The sequence below is a fragment of the Mobula hypostoma genome, chromosome X1 (assembly GCF_963921235.1).
Source record: "Mobula hypostoma chromosome X1, sMobHyp1.1, whole genome shotgun sequence".
NCBI classification, from domain to species: domain Eukaryota; kingdom Metazoa; phylum Chordata; class Chondrichthyes; order Myliobatiformes; family Myliobatidae; genus Mobula; species Mobula hypostoma.
Window position 1 is genome coordinate 67,975,791 of NC_086128.1, and position 20,824 is coordinate 67,996,614.

Here is a 20,824-nt window from a genome sequence, read left to right on the forward strand (position 1 = left end):
GAGATTGGGGGACCCCTGGACTGACCCCGTTGGAAACTGCCGGGGGTGGCAGGGAGACGTCTTGTGCCTGGGCTAAAGGAGCGAGACATCAGTGAGTGATGGCCCCCGGCTGATGACCCTGCAGCTGACCCAAGGGCAGGCAGCAAAGCCAAGCAGGAGGCAGCATCTTCCTCTAAGTCTGATTGGGACGCTGGTCAGTGCGGCCCGTTGGACCCGCGGTAATCTAGTGTCATATTCACTGGATGTTTCCAGGTAAAGCTGGAGGATACTTACGGGTCGCGGACGTTAGCACCAAGAGTGGCAGTAACTGGCTCTTTCCGACCGCTCCTTTTAGTTCGGTGACATCGTGCAGTATCTGTCACTAAATTCCATTTACAGCGCCATTGACCGTTACTGAGAGTTGGTAGTCACAAGGGCAGGAATGGCTGCTGCATGTTCTGGGGTTGAGGTGTTTCAAAACTGACAGGGAGGGTGGTAAAATTAAAAGTAAATTCGTTATCAAAGTGCATACACGTCACCTTATACAACCCTGAGATTCTTTTTCCTGTGGGCATTCTCAGTAAGTCGATAAAATAATAACCATAACAGAATCAATGGAAAGCCGCCTGGTTTGGGCCTTCAACCAGAGTGCGGAAGACAGCTAACTCTGTGAATGCAAAAAGAAGGAAATCATAATAAATAAATAAGCAATAAATATTGAGAACGTGAGAGGAAGAGTCCTCAAAATGTTGATTCTGGGAATGTTTCAGTGATGGGGCAAGTGAAGTTGAGGGAAATTATCCCCTTTGGTTCAAGAGCCTGATGGTTGAGAGGTGCTAACTGTCCCTGAACCTGGTGGTGTGGGTCCTGAGGCTCCTGTACCTCCTTCCTGATGGTTGAGGGGTGATAACTGTCCCTGAACCTGGTGTTGTGGGACCTGAGGGTCCTGTACCTCCTTCCTGATGGTTGAGGGGTAATAACTGTTCCTGAACCTGGTGGTGTGGGTCCTGAGGCGCCTGTACCTCCTTCCTGATGGTTGAGGGGTAATAACTGTCCCTGAACCTGCTGGTGTGGGCCCTGAGGCTCCTGTACCTCCTTCCTGATGGTTCAGGGGGTAATAACTGTTCCTGAACCTGGTGGTGTGGGCCCTGAGGCTCCTGTACCTCCTTCCTGATGGTTCAGGGGGTAGTAACTGTTCCTGAACCTGGTGGTGTGGGTCCTGAGGCTCCTGTACCTCCTTCCTGATGGTTGAGGGGTAATAACTGCTCCTGAACCTGCTTCCTGATAGCAGCTGCAATAGACAGCGTGTCCTGGGTGGTGGGCGGTTGGGGGTTGGACCCTAATGATGGATGCTGCCTTCCTGCGACAGAAGTGAGGGAAGTAACATCATAATCATGGAAAAGTACCACAGCTGCAGAAAGGGAGGGCATTGTGGAGAGATCGTTTGCTGAGTCAGTGTGGGTGGAAGTCAGAAAGTGGAAGGGATCAATCACTCTATTGAGAGTGTTCTATAGACCAGCCCAATAACAACAGATTGGGAGACAAGGGTTTGGAAAAGACAAGGATTCTTGTCTTGGGTGACTTCATCTTCCCTGATATTAATTGGCACCACCTTGTTAGGTGTGTCCAGGAAGGATTCTGACTCAGTATGTAGACTGGCCAACTGGAGGGAGAGAGAGACCATACTAGTTCAGGTGCTAGGTTCGCGAACCAGGTCAGGGGTCAGATCTCCTCTCAGTGGGTGGGCATTTCCGAGACGGTGACCAGAGGACGTGTTGCTTATGGATTTTAGTAAGGCACTCAGAGTTGTCCATGGTAAGTTCCCTCAAAGTCGGGGCCAATACTGTCTCACAAGTGGGGGAAACTAGAAGCACAGGAGAAGGTATATAAGACGTTTCTTACTGCTTGTTACGCCGCTGGCTTTTAGGGTTTCCGTAAGGATCCTCCATCCCTGGTGATGTTCTGGGCTTCTTTCATCATGTCAGTAGCTTCCTCTCTTGTCAGTCATGCAAGTCCCGGGTGGAGACTCAGGAATACCGTGGCACTCAGATGTAGAAGGATTCCTCATTGCTGTTTCCATGACAGTTTTGTTTGACCAGTCAGGGTTGTTAGCCCTGCGCTGAGCCCCCCAACCTGGAGGGCTGGTGGACCACTCTCAGTCTGGCCTCTACCCCTTGAGCTGTTTGGCCTGGCCTGACCTGACTGAGAGCCAAAGCACAAAGCCCTGACGCCAGCCAACAGAGCTCTCTGGGCCTTTGAGGCACACAAGCCTCCAAACCCAATGACAAGGCCGTGGTCCTCTCGCAGGTAAGGGTGGAAAAACTGTCCTTTTCTGCATCTGCGTGAGGAATTGTCAATCTGGTGAAATTCACTGAGAGCGGAATGATTTCTTTAAAATTTCATTTTATTGCAGTCTTTTTTTTTAAAAGTGATTAGAGCAAACCTTCCCTCAGTCTGTAAATGCAGTTACAAAAGTAGATTCGTAGACGTGCTGCTCATTTGTGAGGTGTCTAAAAGGGAGAAACCAACATTCAATAAAAAAGATGTGAGCGGGTTTAGTTTAAATTTTAATCCCACGTCCTAATAAACACCGATTCTTAGCTAATCCTAAACCACAATAGATCGTCTCAGCGATCTGATTTTGATTTTATTTGCATGTCGGGCGCCAGGGTATTTGCATGGCGCTATTACAGCTCGGGGGCATCGGAGTCCAGAGTTCATTTCCGGTGCCGTCTGTAAGGAGTTTGTACGTTCTACCCGCGAGTGAGTGGGTTTTCCTCGAGGCGTTCCGGTCCCCTCCCGCATTCCAAAGACCTACCTAATCGGCCGTCGTAAGCTGTCCCGTGATTAGGCTATGGTTAAAAGGTGAGTTGCCGGGCGGTGTGACTCGAAGGGCCTGTTCCACGTTGTATCTCAAAATTTAAAAAAAATAGAATGTAGAACATCGAATGTTACTGTACAGTGCAGACCCTCCAGTCCACGACCTTTTCACCTGCTCCAAGATCAATATAAGCCTTCCCTCCCACATACTTATAGGCATCCGTTAATCTTGTGAGACCATGGTTTCCAGGGCGCAGGCCTGGGCAAGGTTGTATGGAAGACCAGCAGTTGCCCATGCTGCAGGTCTCCCCTCTCCACGACACCGATGTTGTCCAAGGGAAGGGCACTGGGACCCATACAGCTTGGTGTCGTCGCAGAGCAATGTGTGGTTAAGTGCCTTGCTCAAGGACACACACGCTGCCTCGGCTGGGGCTCGAACTAGCGACCTTCAGATCACTAGTCCGATGCCTTACCCACTTGGCCACGCGCCAACACCCTCCCACATAACCCTCCATTTTTCTATCATCGAAGTGCCCGGCGAAGAGTCCCTGTCTCTATTTCTTGTGAAGTTTTAAACTCTCACTGCTGCTCTCTGTATTGGACCTGTCCCATCTGTCTGGGCGCGCTGCCTGCTAGTTCGGTGTTTGAGCGTTAAACCTCCATTCAGAAAGTAGGTCCCATTTGGGGTGTGCACTCAGAGCGCAGGCTATCTCCCTCCACTTTGGGTCAGTCAAATTCCAACGTCCATCCAAACCAGGAACCGAACTCCGAGACAGTTAGAAAGGAGCGTGATGATTGTGTAAAAGCAATTGATCTCATTTCAAACTGTCCTCAATTCCTCGTTATGGTAGATGTTCATTTCACAGCTCTTACTGAAGGTATCCTGCTTCATTCATAATTGCCTGTGAAGTCTTCTATCTATTTACGAGGGGTGATTGATACGTTTGTGGCCTAAGGTAGAAGGAGTCAATTTTAGAAAACCTCGCACATTTATTTTTCAACATAGTCCCCTCCTACGTTTACACACTTAGTCCAGCGGTCGTGGAGCATACGGATCTTGGACCTCCAGAAAGTGTCCACAACAGGGGTGATTGATACGTTATACAGCGGAGATGAGTTATACAGCTCTCGTTACATGTACATGCAGTTCAACTCCTTGAGTGATTATGCAGAAAGTTTGAAGTTAATAACTCATCTCCTTCTACCTTAAGCCGGAAACTTATCAATCACCCCTGATGAGTTATTAACCTCAAATTTTTTTCTGGCGGACGGTGCTCGGCGAAGCGGTCTCCTAATCTATGTCGGGTCTCACCGATATACAAGAGGCCAAACTGGGAGCACCGGACACAGTTTTGTGAGAAAGGGAAGGGTGATTTATTGAGCAGATTGGAGAGTTGCTCTGCCAATGTTTAGTGATGGGTGCAGCTGAAGATGTGGGCATCAGTTTTGGAGCCAGCAGGAGCCCTTGGTACGTGAAAACTTGTGAAACCGGAGACAGCTTCAGGAACAGGGTCTATGGATTGTGAAAACTGTCGGGCAGGCCGCTGGAAAGCTGGGAGTGGAGACAGCTTCAGGAACAGGGTCTATGGATTGTGAAAACTGTCGGGCAGGCCGCTGGAAAGCTGGGAGTGGAGACAGCTTCAGGAACAGGGTCTATGGATTGTGAAAACTGTCGGGCAGGCCGCTGGAAAGCTGGGAGTGGAGACAGCTTCAGGAACAGGGTCTATGGATTGTGAAAACTGTCGGGCAGGCCGCTGGAAAGCTGGGAGTGGAGACAGCTTCAGGAACAGGGTCTATGGATTGTGAAAACTGTCGGGCAGGCCGCTGGAAAGCTGGGAGTGGAGACAGCTTCAGGAACAGGGTCTATGGATTGTGAAAACTGTCGGGCAGGCCGCTGGAAAGCTGGGAGTGGAGACAGCTTCAGGAACAGGGTCTATGGATTGTGAAAACTGTCGGGCAGGCCGCTGGAAAGCTGGGAGTGGAGACAGCTTCAGGAGCAGGGTCTATGGATTGTGAAAACTGTCGGGCAGGCCGCTGGAAAGCTGGGAGTGGAGACAGCTTCAGGAACAGGGTCTATGGATTGTGAAAACTGTCGGGCAGGCCGCTGGAAAGCTGGGAGTGGAGACAGCTTCAGGAGCAGGGTCTATGGATTGTGAAAACTGTCGGGCAGGCCGCTGGAAAGCTGGGAGTGGAGACAGCTTCAGGAACAGGGTCTATGGATTGTGAAAACTGTCGGGCAGGCCGCTGGAAAGCTGGGAGTGGAGACAGCTTCAGGAACAGGGTCTATGGATTGTGAAAACTGTCGGGCAGGCCGCTGGAAAGCTGGGAGTGGAGACAGCTTCAGGAGCAGGGTCTATGGATTGTGAAAACTGTCGGGCAGGCCGCTGGAAAGCTGGGAGTGGAGACAGCTTCAGGAACAGGGTCTATGGATTGTGAAAACTGTCGGGCAGGCCGCTGGAAAGCTGGGAGTGGAGACAGCTTCAGGAGCAGGGTCTATGGATTGTGAAAACTGTCGGGCAGGCCGCTGGAAAGCTGGGAGTGGAGACAGCTTCAGGAACAGGGTCTATGGATTGTGAAAACTGTCGGGCAGGCCGCTGGAAAGCTGGGAGTGGAGACAGCTTCAGGAACAGGGTCTATGGATTGTGAAAACTGCCAGGAAGGCCGTTGGAGAGGTGAGAGTGGGGATGCTGGTGTGCATTTTGCTGAGAGTTTCAGGGACATTGGAGTTTGGACATTGGTGCTCTACCTGGAAGCTTTCAGTGCCAACAATACAGTCACTTGTAAGTGCCTGATATTTCTGGGATGTCTTTGGTGCCCAGCACCATTTTTACTTTAGTTGAGCTTGTCAGAATGTTAGACCATAAGACATAGGGGGCAGAACTAGGCCACTCCACCCATCAAGTCTGCTCTGCCATTCCATCATAGCTGACTTATTATCCCTTTCAACCTCATTCTCCTGCCTTCTCCCCGTAACCTTCGAATCCCTCTCGAAATCAAGAACCTGTCAACCTCCACTCTAACTGACTTGGCCTCCACAGCTGTCCATGGCAATGAATTCCACAGATCCACCACTCCTTGACTGAAGAAATTTCTCCACATCTGTTCTAAATGGATGCTCCCCTGTCCTGAGTCTGTCCTCTGGTCCACCACTGGAAACTTCCTCTCCCAATCCACTCTGTCTGGGCCTTTCAACATTTGATACCTCTCGGTGAGATCGACCGTTTGCAAAAATGCCAGCTTTAAAAGTTACTAACCCCACCCTGTCTCACCTGTAATATAGAAAAATCAAAAAGAACAGGGGTCTCAGAACAGAATCTCTCCTTCACCCTCTGTCAGACCCTCACCCCCCTTCCCCTCCTCTCTCTCTCTTCCCCCTCTCCCTGAGACAAATAATGTCCATAATACATAATTAAATATATTTGCTGCCCTCATTCGTCGCCAGACAGCTGCTGTATCCTATTGTCTATACTCCCGAGGTCCCTGTTAGCCGGATAATAGCAGACATTAATCTTTACTGAGTAGCAGGTGGTGCTTTAGGGTTGAGCTGTGTAAAGCTGAAGGCTGAATCCTGTTCCTGATGGAAACTTGAAGAGATACCAATAACGGAAACTTTTCATTCAACATGATCTTCTGCTGCCAAACAAGCTAGCTGAAACCCAAATGAGTTCAGTGTGGGACAGTTTCAGTGAAATTGGAGAGATTCTGATGTGGTTAAAATCCCTCCATTTCAACGTGCACCAGGAAATACTCGCCAACAGCCTGCAAATGCTTGAACATAATTGCATTTGACTTACAAATGGAAATTATGGAAAAACCTTGCATCAAGTCTGTGCCGGAAAAATATTTCCACTGTGGGTAACCGATCCTTCAGACAAAGACTTAATTTGTTTACAGATGCGGTGACTGGAATTAGTTTGGAAATTCCAGCTTTTTTGACGTACTGAGGCCCCCCGTTGGTCATGGTCGACCATGGATGTGGCGTCCTAGCTGTCTATGTAGGGCAGTACGATGCGGAGAGCCAGCTGTTGCCCATGTGGCAGCTCCCCCTCTCCACACAGCTAATGAACCCAAAGGAACGGCAGAGACCGATACGGTCTCGGGGGGGGGGGTTGCCCGTCAGCATAGGACTGCCTTAGGGACTCCAGCTCTGGATTTTTCCCTCGGGGTTTACTCCCAAAGCCTTCCCCGCGAGTGAGTGTAGCCGCAAGGCAGCGGGAGGTTTGAGATCGGAGTTTTCCTTCTCATAGATGAGCTGCCAACCGCGGCTGACGAGCCCCCATCTGCCCGAAGCGACTGGTTTTAAGGTGCCAGTGACCCAACTTTGCCCCTTCTCCTCACAGTCATCACAGTTCCGCCGGGCTTAGTAGCTAAGCCTCACATGAAGGCCAGGAGCTGGACTTGGCTGTCAGAGGCTGTTTGAGGTGCACGCCTTTGGGAGCATTTAATAGGCAGTGGGAGCTCGTCTCCATTACCAGCCCCCGTTTATAACTACTTTAAGGAACCTGACTGTACACTAGATACAACCAACTGAAACAACATTCCTCCTGGCCGCAGTACACCCACGATACAGTACATGTATCACACAGAGCACGTAAGCCAAAATATTTCCATAAATGCATTAGTAAAATATAATTCAAAGTGCATGTAGTGTGCAGCGCAGATAAACAGTAAACAGCCCGCTGTCCTGGTGTCGAGACCTCAGTGGTGGCAGGGTATTCATTAGTCTCCCAGCCTGAGGGAAGAAGCTGTTTCCCAGCCTGACAGTCCTAGTCCTGATGTTCCTGTACCTCCTCCCTGATGGTTGTGGGTCAGAGAGATTGTGGGATGGGTGGCAGGTATCCTCAACAGTGCTCTGGACGCTTCATATATAAGGCTGTCACAAATAGGGAGGAGGGAGACCCTGAGGGTCCTCTCGGCTGTTTTTACTGTCTGTGGGGTCTTGTGATCCGACGCCTCACAGCTTCCGGACCACTCAGTGGCAAAAGCCAGCCGGGCCACTCTGGATGGTGCTCCGGTAGAAAATTGTTAAAATGGGTGCGGGCGGAAGCTCTGGAAAGAGCCACGTGTGGTTCTCAGGAAGATTAAAATGTGAAACTGCTGTCTTTTGGGGGATATTTGGCATAACCGTCGTCCCGTTTCCTTCAACAGAGGAGCAGGTTACAAGCTCCAGTTTTGATAGGAGTCCAGCAGCTGATGCCTTTGTCTCAAAGCAGTTGGTGCCACACTGACAGGCCTCACTGATCTTGGCATCGCAGGTTTTGGCGCAACGACTCGTGGGCAGCATTCCAGTAGCCCCTTGGAGCGGCCTCGCTTGCTGCCTACGTTTGGCAGGGTTTTCCTGAGAAAACGAAGGCTAGGCGGGTCGGCGGGCCTCTTCCTGTGCTGTGGCGCCCCATGACTCCAAAACCTCACCTGGACACTAACTATTACCGAAAGCGCTGTGTAGTGCAGGGGTCCACGGACCTCTCAGTTAACGGGAGGGGGCCCACGGCGGAAAAGGAAGGCTGGGAAACCCCCTGATGTAGTGAGAACTCTTGGCACCCTAAACATTTCAAACTACCTTGCAAGCCAAACCTCAGGTTAGCCGGTACGGGGAACCGAAATTCTGAAGCAGTGTAACTAGACGGACGGGGTAACTGTTAAACGAAAAGGAGGTTTTGTCATCATGATTGACTGTCTTGTTTTCTTCCCACGTAACAAAATACATGACTTGTGTTTATAAACAGGATTCATGTGGCCCTTCGGCCTCTTTTCACAACGGAACACCTCGCGCTTCCAGTATAATCGGGAGGGAGAAGGTGAGTTTCAAAATTTCAAAATCACAGATACCGAGTGTCAAGGAGCCACCTTGCCAGGGTCAGAGAATAAGCCACTCTAGGCGTCCACCCGCGCCGGTTGTTTGTGATGTTTCGTGCCACTTCCAGCACGCCAGTGTACAGGAGAACGAGATAGTCGTCAGTCCGGATTCGCCTTTCCACCTTTCACCCCCCTGACCCATGACCTCCAGTTCTAGCCCCAACCAACCTCAGTGGAAAAAAGCCTGCTTGCATTCACCCTGTCCATGCCCCTCATGATTTTGTAGACCTCTATCCGATTTCCCTTTGTTTTCCTACACTCCTGGGAATAAAAGTCCTCACCTTTCCCTATAACTCAGCTCCTGGCAACGGACTTGTAAACTTTCTCTTCACTCTTTCAACGCTTTCTGACATCCTTCCTGTGGGTAGGTGAGCAGAATGGCACACGGTACTCCAAATTAGACCTCTTATACGGTTTCAACGTAACGGCCCATCTCCTGTACTCAATACTTTGATTTGTGAAGGGCAGTCTCTCACCACTTTGAGCCAAGACGCAATATTGTTTAATGCCTCCTGTGTGAAGGAGAGCACAACAGTCGTTACTCTGGATCTTGTTCAGCACCAGAAACACTAAGATAAGCAACACAATTAAAAAAAAACAATAAATCGAAATACATAAGATAGCTTATTATACTTGGACTGTATGTCCATAAAGTGACGCTGGGCACAGGAGTGTCTGTACGTAAGGTGACCCTGACAGGAAATGGTAAAGTAGCAGTGGTTGGGGGTGTGGAGGGGTGGGTCAGTGGGTGGAGGTGTTGATCAGACTCACTGCTTGGGGAGAGTCACTGTTTTTGAGTCTGGCGGTCCCTGGCATGGATGCTACGTAGCTTCCTCCCTGACGGGAGTGGGACAGACAGTCCGTGAGCAGGGTGGGTGGGATCCTTCACAATGTTACTTGCCCCTTTCTGTATCTATGTCCGTGACGGTGGGTAGGCTGGTGCCGGTGGTGTGTTGGGCGATTCTGACTCCCCGTTGTGGAGAATTCCTGTCTGCCACAGTCCAGTGTCCGAACCGGGCACTGATGCAGCCGGTCAGGCCGCCCCCTACTGGGCATCGGCAGAATGACGGGAGTATGGATCTGCAAAGTCCAGCCTCCTCAGAACGTCGAGGTTTTGGAAAAATTTCCTGACTCTGTATTTGCAGGACGCATTCTGGGATCTGTCTACAGGAGACCTTTTCCACAGATACAAATGCATTTTCCATGATTAGAGAAACGAAAGGAGGGTGCTGTTGTAAACAGTTGTAGATGGAAGCATTATTTATGTAACCCTCAGGCTCACCCCCTTGCGTTCGGTTAGGGGAATCATCTTTTGGCCCCGCCAAACTGGGTATTCACGTTTGGGTGGATCTCCGATCACAAACCCACAACGCAAAATATCAGACAGTCTCCCTTTCTCTGGCTATCCATCCCATAGGATGATGGTGGCTCCTTTCAGTGAGTTAGTGGGGTCGTACCCCACTCCTCAGAAAGGAACAGTGTGTGCGTGAGTGGATTTTTGGTGAGTAGGGGGTTGCACAGGTCCAGACCCACCCTCTCGACAACCCCTCCCGGATCCAGCGGCATGGTGGGGGTCCAAGACGGCCGGTGGGGGAAGTTCTGTTGCCGTGAATGGCCAGACTAAGCTTCGATGCAAGGGACGCCCTTTCCGCGCTTCATGGCACGTGTTTGCTGGATGGCCGTTGACCCTACGAGAGGGTTCATCCGCCCTTTTGACAGGTCTTGTTTCTCGTCCTGCAGGGTGTTTAGCCACCCTCCTCACCAGGCAAGCCTGCTGAGGGAGCCGGTTTAGTCGCCGACCACCCGACCATGCGACAGGTAGTACTGGGTTACACGGTTCCAGTAGCACTCAGAGAAGTGACCTCACAGTACACCATGTGCAATTAAATGATAGGCTTTATGAATCTTAATCTGAATGTAGGGTTAGTATGAAAATAAACAAAACAAAAAGTCAAAGTTTGTCCCGAGCCTTGTGGCCCATCAGGCTGGTGCTTATGCCGGTTTCTGTAGCGTGAAAAAGCGACTGAGAGTACGAGACTACCCCCCGGATGGGACGCCAGTCAATCGCGAGGTTAACCTCCAGCACTTGCTGGTACCCATTTTCAGCTGGGTGGACTGGAGCTGTGTGTGGTTAGGTGCCTTGCTCAAAGACACAACACGCTGCCTTGGGTGAGACTCGAACCCACGACCTGGCCAAGTGGTTAGGGCATTGGGCTCACGATCTAAAGGTCGTGGGTTCGAGTCTCAGCCAAGGCAGCGTGTTGTGTCTTTGAGTGAGGCACAGCTCCAGTCCACCCAGCTGAAAATGGGTACCGGTAAATGCTGGGGGTTAACCTCGCGATTGACTGGCGTCCTATCCGGGGGGGGGGGGAGTCTTGTACTCTCAGTCGCTTCACGCCACAGAAACCGGCGTAAGCACCGGCCTGATGGGCCACAAGGCTCGGGACAGACTTTAACTTTAATGAAAATAAACGAAACAAAAAAAGGGCCCAAAAATTAACATCACAGTTTCAGTTGGGAGCTCATTCAGTAGGCATTCCTCCACCATCTATCTCCGCCAAACGTTGCCGACCCTCGGATTCCAGTATACTCTGTCCGGTGGTCTACCAGCGCTCTCCACACGTGTCCTTCCTCTTCCTCTCTCCTCGATGAAAACCCGCGAGAAACCCCGGCTCCCAGACGCACAAGAAAGAATGACATTTCTCCCATTGAGTAGCCACCTGTTATCTCCAGTTATAACCCAAACATTGCTGCTGCAGAGAAACCATTACCTCAGCAGTTAACATTACAGAGAAGCCATTACAGTAGCCTTAGCAGTTAACATTACAGAGAAACCATTACAATTAAATAAAGGGACTTTTTTTTTTACACTCATTAAATTAAATGCACGGGCGAAGCTGATAAGCCGATTTCAGAAACATAGAAAATAGGTGCAGGAGTAGGCCATTCGGCCCTTCGAGCCTGCACCGCCATTTATTATGATCATGGCTGATCATCCAACTCGGAACCCTGCCCCAGCCTTCCCTCCATACCCCCTGACCCCTGTAGCCACAAGGGCCATATCTAACTCCCTCTTAAACATAGCCAATGAACTGGCCTCAACAGTTTCCTGTGGCAGAGAATTCCACAGATTCACCACTCTCTGTGTGAAGAAGTTTTTCCTAATCTCGGTCCTAAAAGGCTTCCCCTCTATCCTCAAACTGTGACCCCTCGTTCTGGACTTCCCCAACATCGGGAACAATCTTCCTGCATCTAGCCTGTCCAATCCCTTTAGGATCTTATACGTTTCAATCAGATCCCCCCTCAATCTTCTAAATTCCAACGAGTACAAGCCCAGTTCATCCAGTCTTTCTTCATATGAAAGTCCTGCCATCCCAGGAATCAATCTGGTGAACCTTCTTTGTACTCCCTCTATGGCAAGGATGTCTTTCCTCAGATTAGGGGACCAAAACTGCACACAATACTCCAGGTGTGGTCTCACCAAGGCCTTGTACAACTGCAGTAGTACCTCCCTGCTCCTGTACTCGAATCCTCTCGCTATAAATGCCAGCATACCATTCGCCTTTTTCACCGCCTGCTGTACCTGCATGCCCACTTTCAATGACTGGTGTATAATGACACCCAGGTCTCGTTGCACCTCCCCTTTTCCTAATCGGCCACCATTCAGATAATAATCTGTTTTCCTATTTTTGCCACCAAAGTGGATAACTTCACATTTATCCACATTAAATTGCATCGCCATGAGTTTGCCCACTCACCCAACCTATCCAAGTCACCCTGCATCCTCTCAGCATCCTCCTCACTGCTAACACTGCCACCCAGCTTCGGAAAAAGGATTCTGCAGATGCTGGAAATCCAGACACAAAATGCTGGAGGAACTCAGCAGGTCCGGGGGAATATACAGTTGATGTTTCAGGCCCAGACTCTTTGTCAGGACTGGAAAGGAAGGGAGCAAATGCCAGAATCAGGGATGCTTAGCGTTGTGGGGGAGAGGAAGGAATACAGGCTAGAAGGTGAAGGGTGAAGCCCGGTTGTGGGGGTCGGGGGGAGAATGAAGTAAGAAGCTGGGAGATGACAGGTAGAAAAGGTGAAGGGCTGGAGGAGAAGAGGTAGGAGGGGGACCAGAGTGGGCAGTAGAAGAAGAGGGACTGGAGGGCACAGCCTCCCTCAGATCAGAGTTGAGGAATTTCTCCAGTCAGAGGGTTGTGAATGTGTGGAATTCATTGTACAGCTAATGGGTTCTTTTGTTTTTTCACTTTTCTGCTTATTAGGTTTTTGTTATCACAAAATTTCTTTTCAACCTTTAAGATAATGTCTTTTCTGAGACATTGTAAGTGTTGTTACTTCAATGTACTCAGGTTATTTTTTTCTGTATAGTATAACAATTAAAAGATTTGAAACGAAAGAGTTCATTGCCACAGGCAGCTGTGCAGCCCAGGCCATTGGGTATATTTGAATGGTAGGCTGAACGGTTGTTGATTAGAAAGAGCATCGAGGGTTATGGGGGAGAGTGGGGTTGAGGCTCGTTGGGCTGACTCTGCTCTGATGTTGTGCGGTCTTGTGACTGGGTCACGACTGCGAGCGGTCTGGGCTCCGCACTCCATATATAAAGTAACAGCAAAGTTAAACAGTGCCCCTCATCAGCAGCATCATGATTGCGACAGTATACACGGTAGCCTAGCGGTTAGCTCGCCACTATTGCGGCTCAGGACGTCAAAGTACAGCGTTTAGTTCCAGCGCCCTCTAACATTTCGTGCCCCCTGACAGAGAGTGATTACTCTGAGTGCTCTCGTTTCCTGCCACCGTCCAGCTGGTAGATTAGTTGGTCACTGTAAATTGTCCCCGTGATTAGGCTGGGGTTAAATCGGTGAGCTGCTGGGTGGGCCGGTCTGTGATCCGCTAGGGTTTATGTTGGACCTGCCCTTGATGCTATAATGACGTGCGTACGTGCACCTCCAAACCTGCTTCACAATGACGACTGGGGAAGTAACGTGAAGAGTTTCCGTCAGGGTGCACAAGCCAGTGATGAGCTAGATCCAAAGTCACTTCACAGGGCCAGAATCTGAAATAACCTTGAAAATCCAAGCCACGTGATGTGAGATGGGTTCGTTTATTAGTCTGACTGCACATGTATGCAACCAAACCAAACAAAACAAAACTTCCTCTGGACCTTAGTGCACCAACACGGCTTGTATCACACACAGCACATAAACCAAAGTATTACCATAGAAGTTAATAAAATATAATTCAAAAATGCATATAGTGTGCCAGCACAGGTAAACCGCAAACAGCTCGCTGTCCCAGTGACGAGACCCCGGAGGTGGCAGGGTATTCATTAGTCTCCCCGCCTGAGGGAAGGAGCTGTTACCCAGTCTGACAGTCATAGTACTGATGCTCCTGTCCCTCCTTCCTGACGGTGGTGGGTCAGAGAGATTTTGGGATGGGTGGTGGTGACGAGACCCCGGTGGTGATGGGGTATTCATTGTCTGACAGCCTGAGGGAAGAAGCTGTTTCCCAGCCTGACAGTCCTAGTCCTGAGGCTCCTGTCCCTCCTTCCTGACGGTGGTGGGTCAGAGAGATTGTGAGTGGGGGGGTAGTGACGAGACCCCAGTGGGATAGGGTGTTCATTAGTCTCCCCGCCTGAGGGGAGGAGCTGTTACCCAGTCTGACAGTCCTAGTCCTGATGCTCCTGTACCTCCTTCCTGACGGTGGTGGGTCAGAGAGATTGTGGGTGGGTGGGGGGGGGGGTAGTGACGAGACCCCAGTGGGATAGGGGGTTCATTAGTCTCCCAGCCTGAGGGAAGGAGCTGTTAAACCCAGTTTGACAGTCCTAGTCCTGATGCCCCTGTACCTCCTTCCTGACGGTGGTGGGTCAGAGAGATTGTGGGTGGGGGGGGGGGTAGTGACGAGACCCCTGTGGTGACAAGGTATTCATTAGTCTCCCAGCCTGAGGGAAGGAGCTGTTACCCAGTCTGACAGTCCTAGTCCTGATGCTCCTGTATGTACCTCCTTCCTGACGGTGGTGGGTCAGAGAGATTGTGGGTGGGGGGGGGGGTAGTGACGAGACCCCAGTGGGATAGGGTGTTCATTAGTCTCCCAGCCTGAGGGAAGGAGCTGCTAACCCGTCTGACAGTCCTAGTCCTGATGCGCCTGTACCTCCTTCCTGACGATGGTGGGTCAGAGAGACTGTGGGATGGGTGGTAGTGATCAATGCAAACATTAGGATAGGAATTTTCTCAAAATACTGGTTTTTCTCAAAGGAGAGAGGGAAACGGCAGTAATTGCTGGAAAGGTTACAAGACCCACCCTTTCCTCTTTATTTGAATGTATTGTAACTCTGTGCCCATTTTACCCTTGTCTCTGTCTCTGGCATTTCACCAAAACTGATCCGTGTCAGTGATACCTGTACGACTAGAATATTGAAAGGCCTAGATAGAGTGGACGATGAGGGAGTCTTTTATATAGCGGGGGAGCCCAGGACCAGCGGGTGCAACCTCATAATACAAGGACATCCATTTACAGCAGGTATGAGGAGGAATTTCTTTTGTCAGAGAGTGGTGAATCTGTGGAATTCATTACCACAGGCGGCTGTGGAAGCCAAGCCCTTGGGTATATTTAAAGCGGAGGTTGATAGGGTGTCAGATGTTACAGGGGAGAAGGCAGGAGAGCGGGGTTTGAGAGCGATAATAAATCACCCACAGTGGAACGCCAGAGCACTCTCGATGGGCTGAATGGCCTAATTTTGCTCTTATATCTTATGATCAAAGGCAACCAGTTTCTGACATCGCTAATCACTCCTCCAACTCTGCTGTTCTCTTGCCGTGTTAGACAAGCACTCAAGTGGGTCCAGTCTTACTTACCCAGCTGGGCCATTCCCTGTGCCGCCAGGTCGGGCCTGCGGCCCTCCAGGATTCTGTCCTTGGGCTCCTTCCAGTTCTGACCTCCGTGCCTCCACAGCGTTCTCACTATCCTGCCTAAGCATGGTCGACACCTCTCTGTACCTGCCAGGTGGCTTGTGTGGCGCTCCAAAGGTTTGGGAAGAACAAAGCCGCGGTCCTCGATCGCTGCCGGGAAGTACCTTTTCCCCGGCTGGTCACCGGGAAGCATCCCACCCGGACCGCAACTCAGCTCATCATAAGTGATTTTGAGTTGCGTCTTGGAAGAATTAACCCTAGGCCCATTTTCATCTCCTACCCTGAACATTCCTAGTCTTTATCCAATGTTAGACCGTCCCCTTGATCCATAAGACCTCAAGACGCAGGAGCAGAATTAGGCCATTCCATCATCGCTGATTTACTATCCCTCTCGATCCCATTCTCTTGCCTTCTCCCCGTAACCTCTGACACCCTGACTAATCAAGAACCTATCAACGTCCGCTTTAAATATACCCAGTGACTTGGCCACCACGGCCGTCAGTGCCAACGAATCCGCCGACGTCTGGCGAAAGAAATTTCTCCTCATCGCTGTTCTAAAGGGACGTCCTTCCATTCGGAGCCTGTGCCCACAGGTCCTAGACTCGCCCACCATTGGAAACATCCTCTCCATGTCCACTGTAGGTAGCCCTTTCAATATTCAGTAGGTTCCGCTGTGATTCCCCATCCTTCTGAACGCCGACGAGTGCAGGCCCAGAGCCATCAAGCGCCCCCACCCCCATACGTTAACCCTTTCATTCCCAGTAGAGGGCCCGTTAATGCTCTTACAGCAGCATTATAGGACTATTCAACAGTGTCCTTAATCTCACAGTTCACCTTGTTATGGGTTTGTTCCTTTTCATTTACCTGCACTGCACTTTCTCTGTAACACTGACATACTTTGCATTCCGTAACTGTTTTCCCTTCAGCTACCTTGATGCACTGTTGTAATGAAATGATCCGTTATGGTTATCTGTACTTTAGAATTTTGCGCAGTGCTGCAGTGAAAAAGCTTGTCTTGCATCTATATAGATGATAGCTAGGGTGCCAAAGACTTTTCCACAGTACCAATGTGAAGCGAGGAGCAAGTTTGCGATCTTGTCAGGAGCAAAGCATGTTAGGAATGGTGGGGGTGGAGCGCTGTGGGAGGGGTGTGGGACAGGTGGCAGAGGAGTGCCAGGAGCGGGCTGGTGGCTTTGGCGTGGGCGCAGAATCACCCAGCCCTTAGACACCAGGGAAGGTCACTTGATTACAGACAGCTGGTTTATTGATCATTACAAAATGTCTTGCTGGTGCTTCCGGCTCCCTCTGCTCTTCCTTCCCCTTTTCCCAACCGTGATTCCCCCTTCTCTCTGCACCCCCCCCTTCCCACTGTCAGTCCACTATAGAGTCAGGTTTATCATTACTTATATATGTCATGATTTTTTTGTTTAGCAGCAGTACAATGCCATACATAACAAGGTTCCACGTGGAAGGTTGGTTAGGAAGGTTCAATCATTACGTATTAATATTGAAGTAGTAAAATGGATTCAGCAGTGGCTGGATGGGGGACGCCAGAGAGTGGTGGTGGACAACTGTTTGTCAGATTGGAGGCCGGTGACTAGTGGTGTGCCTCAGGGATCTGTACTGGGGTCAGTGGTGTTTGTCATATACATTAATGATCTGGATGATGGGGTGGTAAATTGGGATGAGTAAGTATGCAGATGATACTAAGATAGGTGGCGTTGTGGATAATGAAGTAGGTTTTCAAAGCTTGCAGAGAGATTTAGGCCAGTTAGAAGAGTGGGCTGAAAGATGGCAGATGGAGTTTAATGCTGATAAATGTGAGGTGCTACATATTGGTAGGACTAATCAAAGTAGGACATACATGGTAAATGGTAGGGCATTGAAGAATGTAGTAGAACAGAGGGATCTAGGAATAATGGTGCATAGTTCCCTGAAGGTGGAATCTCATGTGGATAGGGTGGTGAAGAAAGCTTTTGGTATGCTGGCCTTTATAAATCAGAGCATTGAGTATAGGAGTTGGGATGTAATGTTGAAATTGTACAAGGCATTGGTGAGGCCAAATTTGGAGTATTGTGTCCAGTTTTGGTCAGCGAATTATAGGAAAGATGTCAATAAAATTGAGAGAATATAGAGAAGATTTACTAGAATGTTACCTGGGTTTCATCACCTAAGTTACAGAGAAAGGTTGAACAAGTTGGGTCTTTATTCTCTGGATCGTAGAAGGTTGAGGGGGGACTTGATAGAGGTGTTTAAAATTATGAGGGGGATTGATAGAGTTGACGTGGATAGGCTTTTTCCATTGAGAGTGGGGGATATTCAAACAAGAGGACATGAGTTGAGAGTTAAAGGGCAAAAGTTTAGGGGTAACATGAGGGGGAACTTTACTCAGAGAGTGGTAGCTGTGTGGAACGAGCTTCCAGCAGAAGTGGTTGAGGCAGGTTAGATGTTGTCGTTTAAAGTTAAATTGGATAGATATATGGACAGGAAAGGAATGGAGGGTTATGGGCTGAGTGCAGGTTGGTGGGACTAGGTGAGAGTAGCGTTCAGCATGGACTAGAAGGGCTGTGATGGCCTGTTTCCGTGCTGTAATTGTTATATGGTTATATGGTTATAAAATTACTACAGTATCATGCAGAAGAGTTAGGCACCATCGTTATACAATTGCAAGCGAACTTTTGTGAACCCTTTGCAATTACCTGGTCTTCTGCATTAATTACTCATAAAATGTGGTCTCGTCTTCATCCAAGTCTCAATAATAGACAAACGCACCCTGCCCAAACTAATAACACACAAACAATTGTACTTTCTCTCGTCATTACTGAGTACACCATTTAAACGATCACAGTCTTAAGTTCAACAAAATGTGTGAACCTCTGGGATAATGCCTTCTACAAAAGTTATTTGGAGCCAGGTGTTCCAATCAATGAGATGAGATTAGAGGTGTGGGTCGCAGAGGTGCCCTGCCCTATAAAAAAAAATACACACAAATTCAAAGACACTGACAGAAAGATCTTAAGAAAGATCTGTTTATATGTACCATGCCACAATCAAAACAACTTTCAGTAAACTTTAGAAGGAAAATTGTAGAGATGTGTGAAGCATGAAGTTGGATGAGGCTACAAAAGCATTTCTGAAGAGCTAAGTTGTCTGTCAATTCACAATAAGAGAAATTGTGTACAAATGGAGGGAATTCAGTGCTGTTGCTGCTCTCCCTAGGAGTGGGAATCCTGCAAAGATCACGCCGAGAGCACAACGTGCAAAGCTGAAGGAGGTGGAAAAGAACCCAAGGGTAACAAAAAAAAAACCCCTGCAGAAATCTCTAGAACTTGCTCAAGTCTCTGTTCATGTGTCCACTCTAAGAAAAACACTGAACAAGAATAGTGTTCGTGGAAGGACACCACTGTTCTTCAAAGAAAAAGGTTGCTGCTCATCACAAGTTTGCAAAAGACCACCTGGATGTTCCACAATGCCTCTGAGAGAATGTTCTGTGGGCAGATTGAGACAAAAGTTAAACTTTTTGACAGAAATACTCACAGCTATGTTTGGAGGGAAAAGGCCACTGCACCCAACACCAAAACCTCATCCCAACCGCGAAGCACGGTGGAAGGAGCATCCTGGTTTGGGGCTGCTTTGTTGTCTCTGGGCCTGGGCAGCTTGCAATGGCTGAGGGAGCAATGAGTTCAAAATTGTATCAAGGCATCTTACTGGAGAATGTCAGGGTAGCCATTCGTCACCTGAAGCTTAATAGAAGTTGGATGATGCAACAAGACAGTGATCCAAAACACGAGAGTAAATCAACAACAGAATGGTTAAAAAAGAAGAACATTTGTGTTTTGGAATGGCCAAGTCGGACCTTAACCCAATTGAGATGCTTTGGCATGACCTGAAGAGGGCTGTTCATGCAAGGTATCCCAGAAATATTAATGAACTGAAACAGTTTTCTATGGAGGAATGGTCGACAATCCCTTCTCAACATTTTGCATGTCTGATCAGCAGCTACAGGAAACGTTTGGTGGAGGTTATTTGCTGCTAAAGGAGGCTCTACCAGTTATTAAATACAAGGGTTCACATACATTTTCCAGCCTGGTCTGTGAATGATTAAACAATGTGTTCAACGAAGACATGAAAAGTATAATTGTTTATGTGACACTAGTTTAGGTAGATTGTGTTTGCCTATTATTGTGACTTAGATGAAGATTAGACCACATTTTATGAGTATTTAATGCAGAAAACCAGGTCATTGCAAAGGGTTCACAAAATTTTTCTTGCAGCTGTATATACGTGTCTGACTTTCGGTACATGTGGCATTAATAAACAGATTTACCCTTCCCAATAAAGTCTTTGTCTCCCATGGTTCCCAACCTTTCCTATGCCGTATTAACCAAGGGATCCGTGGACCCCACATTGGGAACCTCTGGTGCAGACTTCTTTGTTCCACTGATACTTTGTCAGTCTGTCTCCCTGTCAATGCTTTCAATAAAGTTGAACACTTTCTAAAATCTGCTTTCTGTACTCTGACCATTTCAATTCTTCCAAAGTTGCGTTTGCTGGGTTCCTGACCAGTGTTGCCTGCTCATCTGGAAGATGTCTCCGTTTTAATTTTCAAATCGTTCCATTGACTTGCCCTTACTTTTCTCTATTTCCTTCAACCCGATCAGCATCAGAGGCATCAGTGTTCCTCCAATTCCGTCTTAAACATTCACCGAGCTAGAGCAGCTCACACCAAATGCTAGAGGAACTCAGCAGGTCAGGCAGCATCTGAGGCTTCCGTCGGTCAGGGTCGACGTCCTGACTGTCCACGTACAATACGGAGAGCGAGCCGTTGCCCCGTGTAGCAGGCTCCCCCTCTCCACGCAGCTGATGAACCCAGAGGAACGGCAGAGACCCGATACAGTTTGGCACCAGGAGCTGCCGGTCAATATTGAACTCATTCACTGCCTTAGGGACTCCGGCTCTGGACTTTACCCTCGTTCGCCGCTGAGGCCTTCCCCTTGAGTGGGTAGCGGTGGCTTGAGATCAGAGTTTTCCTTCTCCCAGCTGAGCTGCCGACCACGGCTGACGAGCCCCCATCTGCCCAAAGCGACTGGTTTAAAGGCGCCGGTAACCCACCTTTGCCCCTTCTCCTGTCGGTAGAAACGGTTCATCTGGGTTTAGTAGCAAAACCGCAAGTGGAGGCCGGGAGCTGGACTTGCTTGTCAGAGGCTATTTGAGACGCACACCATTGGGAGCATTTAATAAGTAGTGGGAGCTTA

At 49.2% G+C, this 20,824-nt stretch overlaps 1 protein-coding gene across 8 annotated transcripts in view; it reads left to right on the plus strand.

Moving 5' to 3' along the window:
* smarce1 (SWI/SNF related, matrix associated, actin dependent regulator of chromatin, subfamily e, member 1) overlaps positions 1-20,824 on the plus strand; it is a 145,446-nt gene that overhangs the window by 63,918 nt on the left and 60,704 nt on the right. For 5 of the 8 annotated variants that reach the window (XM_063037647.1, XM_063037651.1, XM_063037649.1 and 2 more), the window contains exon 5: positions 8,526-8,597. The exons of the other annotated variants lie outside the window; for them this stretch is intronic. In XM_063037647.1, coding sequence (XP_062893717.1) covers positions 8,526-8,597 — 72 coding nt within the window. The remainder of the gene's footprint in view (positions 1-8,525; positions 8,598-20,824) is intronic. 8 annotated transcript variants of the gene reach the window in all.